Genomic DNA, 5,838 nt, shown 5'->3' with positions numbered 1-5,838 from the left:
ACCTATGTTCACAATAATTTTGTTTTTTCTAAACTTAGGGCTTAAAATCTAACAAAAAAATATGGCCTGGTTTCCTCAATTACACTAAATGTAGTGCGCAAGTCCATATATTTCAATATGGGAATACATTAATTGTTACAAAAGAAGTTTTGTTTACTACCTTGTCTAATAGGCTAGCTAGCTAGGTAAAGCAAAGCAATTGCATGCAAACGTCTTAGGTTAGGTCCTCTCCGTGTTGACTTTATGTTTTGTTCCTGTGAAGCCAATTAATATCTCAAATCACTTTATTTGTAGTCATGTGAACCCATGAAAAACCTCCACCTCTCACTCTCGCTATGCATAAAAGCAAGCTAGCTTTCTTATAAGTAAGGGTGGCACATGAATTATTCACAAAAATCCCTTAGCTTTTTTTTGAAACCCTCACGGTTTCATGGTCTGGGAACACATATTATTATATTATTATTGGTGATAATTGAATTGGTTTAATTTTGTTTGCGTGGCAATGAGGTGGTGGTGCGGCGAAATGATGGCGTTGGAGAGGGTTGAGGCGATGGAGAAACGCGCCAAGGTTTTGGCAGAGAGAGCGAAGAGAGTGCCGGCGTCGATGTGGAAGAGGTTTTGGAACGTGGGACGGGAAGATCCGAGGAGAGTGATTCATGCGATCAAAGTGGGGGTGGCGTTAACGTTGGTGTCTTTGTTGTATTTGATAGAGCCATTGTTCAAGGAGGTTGGGCAGAGCGCCATTTGGGCTGTCATGACTGTGGTCGTCGTTCTTGAATTCACTGCAGGTAAGCTATCTATCCAATATTAAAAGGTATAGTTAGTAGCGAATGACATACCTTTATTTCTTTATAAATAACTATTAGAGCATTTTCAATAGAGATTTTGGGGTGGTTTTTGAGGAAATATAATTCTATGGGAGGAGAGAAAGAGAGGGAGGAGAAAGAGAAAGTAATTTAGGTCTTTTCAAGAAGACCTTGGTTTTTGTCCGATGTGTGGACCCCACCAAATCAGTGAAACTGCTCCCCGATGCGCATTATGCGGACCAAGCACTAGTACCAAATCCACAAATGTTGTAAAAGACATTTCGCAACTGCATGTTGTACAACAGTCGCGTATGTCATGATCGCAGAAAACCTTAGGACAATACGCGCCTATTGAGGATTTTCTTACATTTTTGAGAGGGAGAACACTGGACTTTACCCTTCACTAGACTTCGCTCAACAATCTCCTAGCCACCAATTGATGGACTTGACCCTATTACCAGCCTCTGTCTAACAATCCCCCAAGCCACCAATTGATGGACTTGCTAACTCTTTTACCAATCTCCGCCCAACAATCCCCTAGTCACCAATTGATTGACTTGACCCTTTACAAGCCTCCGCCCAACAATTCACCTTCCAAGCACTTACCAGTTTTTAGTGCACAATTTTAGCTCTTTGCTGAAACTCAAACTCGTGACCTGATACCCTTTGTTAGGATCACGTGCTTACCAAATTAAATGTATTTTGCTAATTAACTTTTAATTATTCATTCATTTACGGCATTTAATTTGTTTTGGAAATTGTACTTATAGGGGCAACATTGTACAAAGGATTGAATAGAGGACTGGGGACGTTGGTCGCTGGCTCGTTGGCCTTGTTCATTGAGTGCGTTACGACGGAATCTGATCGAATTTTTCGAGCTATTTTTATTGGAGCAGCAGTTTTCCTAATAGGTAACCTTAATTAATTACCTCGCCTTAATCTTCTCGATCAACCCCTAATTAACATTGCTTGAATATATATATATATAGGGATGTTTGGCAAATATATATTAGCAGATTGAGTTAGTGAGTTTGAATAGCTGATAGCATTAGCTGGTTGTAGAGAGATGTTTGGTAAACTAGTTGTTAACTACTAATAACTGATTATTTGCAAAATGACTTTTAAGGGTATAATTTATTTTGTCAAAAAGTTGATCAAAAAAGTTTGGAGAAACTTTTTAAATTTTAGTGTTTTAGAATAATAAGCTGTTACGAAGAGATGATTAACCAAACACTCATCATATTAGCTGTTTAACCAAGTCTGGTTAAACAAGTCAAAATTGACTGATAAGATAACTATGTTACCAAACAAGGCTATAATATAATGTTGCATATATATATGTGTGTGCAGGAAGTATAGGAACGTACATTAGATTTTTGCCATACATAAAAAAAAACTACGACTATGGAGTGGTGATATTCCTGTTGACCTTCAACTTGATCACGGTTTCGAGTTATCGCGTGGAGAACATCCTCAAAATGGCGCACCAGCGGTTTTACACCATAGCCATGGGCTGTGCTATCTGTCTGCTTATGAGCTTATTCATCTTCCCTTTTTGGTCTGGAGAAGACCTCCATAACTCCACCGTTCACAAGTTTGATGGCTTAGCCAAATCCATTCAAGGTCTTTCATTTTCTTTTACTTCATATATCATACACACTAAATATGGCACGCAATTTAATTGATGGAAGTCATGAAAATTTTTGTTGGGCGGAGGCCGGTAAAAGGCCAAGTCGAGCAATTGGCAGTTAGGGAGATTGTTGGGCGGAGGTATCGAGTTCATAACTTGGGATATAGTGATAAACACTTGATTTAAAACTGTACAGTAAAATTGGCAAGTGTTAGAAATGGGGGTTGTTGAACTGGAAGGGAGAATTCTTGGACGAAGATCAGTAAAAGGCCAAGTCTACTCTTGATCGTACAAATTTTAACTATTTTTATAGGATGCGTGAAGGGGTATTTTGGCGATGAGGAGCAAGAAATAGGCGAGTCCGAGTCACCTGACTCGGAGGACCCAATCGGCAAGGGCTACAGGGCTGTGTTGGACTCCAAGTCCTCTGATGAAAGTCTGGTAGGGCTGATTCTTCATTTTCCATCTGTTAATTTTTTTAAATAATTTTTTAAAATATTCATGATTCTTTATAAGATAGTATCTGTTCTATATTTGGTGGGACAGATTTCATGACAACCCATTTAGAATAGTAACAAAAGTATCATTACACTACATAGGGTGTTTGGTAAATAGCTGTTAGCTGTTAACTGATTGGGTTAATGAGTTTGAATAGTTGATAGCATTAACTGATTGTAGAAAGATGTTGAGTAAATTAGTTGTTAGCTGATAGCTAATTATATGCAAAATGATTTTATCAAAAAGTTGATCGAAAAAAACTGTTTTGAGTAGTTTTTTAAATTTTAAAATTTTGGAACAATAACCTATTGCAAAAAAGTTAATTAATCAAACATTTACATTGAATGTTTAACCAAGTCAAACAATTAATAATAATCAAATAAATTAAAATTAATTGATAAGCTAACAATGTTACCAAAACAGGGTCTATATATCTCGATCTGCCAATTAAAGTTATTGTGGGTTTTTCCAAAAAAAAAAAAAAAAAAGTTATTGTGAGTTACATTGTAAATATATTAACGTGCAGGCATTATATGCAAGCTGGGAGCCAAGGCATTCATTGCATTGTTACAAGTTTCCATGGCAACGATATGTGAAGTTAGGAGCCGTTCTTCGCCATTTTGGGTATACTGTCGTGGCTCTTCATGGTTGTTTACAAACTGAAATTCAGGTATATTTTCATTATTAATCCACTCAATATAATATTGTTTTATATAGAACAAATTATATGTGATTAGAATATATAGAGGAAATTTTATTTTTTGAGATCAGATAATTAAGATATAAAAAATTATACGTCTTACTATTTCTAGTAGGTATTGATATTAATTTCTAATGATATTTCTAATCATTTTTAGCAACGTTAAAAGTGTTTATTAAATTTTAAATAAATTAATGCTTACATTTTGTTATTAATTAAAAATGATTTTAGACTCCCCAATCCATCCGCGCTCATTTCAAAGACCCATGCATGCGCCTCGCCGGAGAAGTGTCCAAAGCGCTAGAGGAGCTCGGCGAGAGCATCCGCAACCGCCGCCACTGCTCGCCGGAGATCCTCTCCGACCACCTCCACGAAGCCCTGCATGACCTGAACGCCGCCATCAAGTCCCAGCCACGCCTCTTCCTCGGCAGCCGCAGCCGCAACAGCAACCCAAACATGATAGCCATGGCCGCCGCCGCCGCGGCCAGGGAGCAGCACAAGTCGTCGTCGTCGCTGCCGAGCGTGAAGACGGACACGTCGGCGCTGATGGACTGGCGGTCGAAGAGGGGAGGAGGGTCCCGGCGGGAGAAAGAAGAGGAGAGGAAGGTGTTGCGGCCGACGCTGAGCAAGATCGCCTTCACGTCGTTGAACTTCTCGGAGGCGCTGCCGTTCGCGGCGTTCGCGTCGCTGCTGGTGGAGCTGGTGGCGAGGCTGGAGATCGTGATTGAGGAAGTGGAGGAGCTTGGGAAGATCGCCCATTTCAAGGAGTTTGATGGTGGGGATGAAGATAGTATGATTGGTGTTAAGTGTGAGAAACCCACCAAAGTCCCTTTACCTAACCAGTTGCCCTCTCATGTAGTAGATTGATATGCCTATGTTCTATGTAGTGCGTATATAGGACAGGAAAATCTAAATTTGCACTTATTTCTCCATCTTTTATCTAATATATAAGACATACGTACGTACTGGTGTTGCATTTCTTTCTTAAATTTACATATCATTAATAAATTAAATTATTGATTTTTTTTTAATATTTAATTACCTACTGTTGTAGATTATTGTGTCCGTTGGCCTATCAACTCATAACCGGTGAACTTTGCAGGTGATATAAAACGACAACCAATTCATTAATAAAAATCAGAATTGTTACATAGGAGAATAGATACAAAACGAGGAATATAGTCAAAATACTCCACTCGACCCTCCCCACACAATTTAGAGCTCTCTTGGCTAAACAATGAGACACCATAACATGTTGGCGGCATACATAGCGAAAAGTTACCATAGGCAATTGACTTAAAAGCTCCCGAATCTCGTCAACAATTAAGCCAAAAGGTGAGATATTTGGTCCACCCGCCACCGCCGTTGTGACTAATTGAGCATCGGTTTCAAGGATTACCCGCTCCCATCCCTTATTCTTTATCCAGCTAAGCGCCTCTCTTGCTCCCATTGCTTCTGCCTCCTTAACCATATGAAAACCATGCTTAGCAAACATCACCACCCCCCTAACCGAACCATCCCAATCAAAAATACTCCATCCAAACCCCATCCGCCTACTTCTATAATCCATTGCAACATCAATAGTTATTTGGACCATTCCATGGACATAATGTATCACCTGCACCTCTTGGGGATTAGGCAAATCGACGTGTGTATAGTATCCTCCACACCCCTTATTCTCTCGCCAATTTTGGGCATACAACAGCGCATAGCACACCATTGTTTGAGGATCTGTTTCCTTCTGCTGCCAAACCATGGAGTTCGTAGCTTCCCAAATAGCCCAAGCCACCATCACTACCTACTCAATCATCATAAGAGATAAGCTGCCATACCACATTTCATCTAACCAACCATGAATAGACTCAACATAATCCATATTCCAGTTCCCATTCAACATACGCCAACTCTTATGCGCAAATTCACAATTAGCAAAAAGATGAACAGTGCTCTCGTTTGCCCTTCCACACAACACACAAACAGGATCACAAGGGACATGTTTAACAACAAAGCATCTTTTGTGGGAAGCCGAAGCGTACATAAATTCCAGAAAAAACATTTCACTTTGGGTGGCACTCTCATTCGCCAAATACCCCTCCATGCTACTCCCTCCCCCTGCCCCAGTTCGCTCCAAGCCAGCCTATACGCGCTACGCACCGAATACATTCCAATTTGCTCTCGGCTCCAAAACAACGAGTCACACCCCC

The 5,838-nt window shown here is 40.0% G+C and overlaps 1 protein-coding gene across 1 annotated transcript; it reads left to right on the top strand.

The window, feature by feature from the left end:
• Positions 1-384: 384 nt before the first annotated feature.
• Positions 385-4,610, top strand: LOC109185175 (aluminum-activated malate transporter 12-like). Its single transcript, XM_019335157.1, has 6 exons — positions 385-788; positions 1,577-1,717; positions 2,157-2,429; positions 2,750-2,877; positions 3,461-3,604; positions 3,866-4,610. The coding sequence occupies exons 1-6, from the start codon at positions 503-505 to the stop codon at positions 4,499-4,501; spliced, it is 1,608 nt and encodes a 535-aa protein (XP_019190702.1). The 5' UTR covers positions 385-502; the 3' UTR covers positions 4,502-4,610.
• The last annotated feature ends 1,228 nt before the right edge of the window (positions 4,611-5,838 follow it).

The sequence above is a fragment of the Ipomoea nil genome, unplaced genomic scaffold, assembly GCF_001879475.1.
Source record: "Ipomoea nil cultivar Tokyo-kokei standard unplaced genomic scaffold, Asagao_1.1 scaffold1317, whole genome shotgun sequence".
NCBI classification, from domain to species: Eukaryota; Viridiplantae; Streptophyta; class Magnoliopsida; order Solanales; family Convolvulaceae; genus Ipomoea; species Ipomoea nil.
Note: the sequence above shows the minus strand (reverse complement) of the source record. Positions and strands in the feature narration are given on the sequence as shown.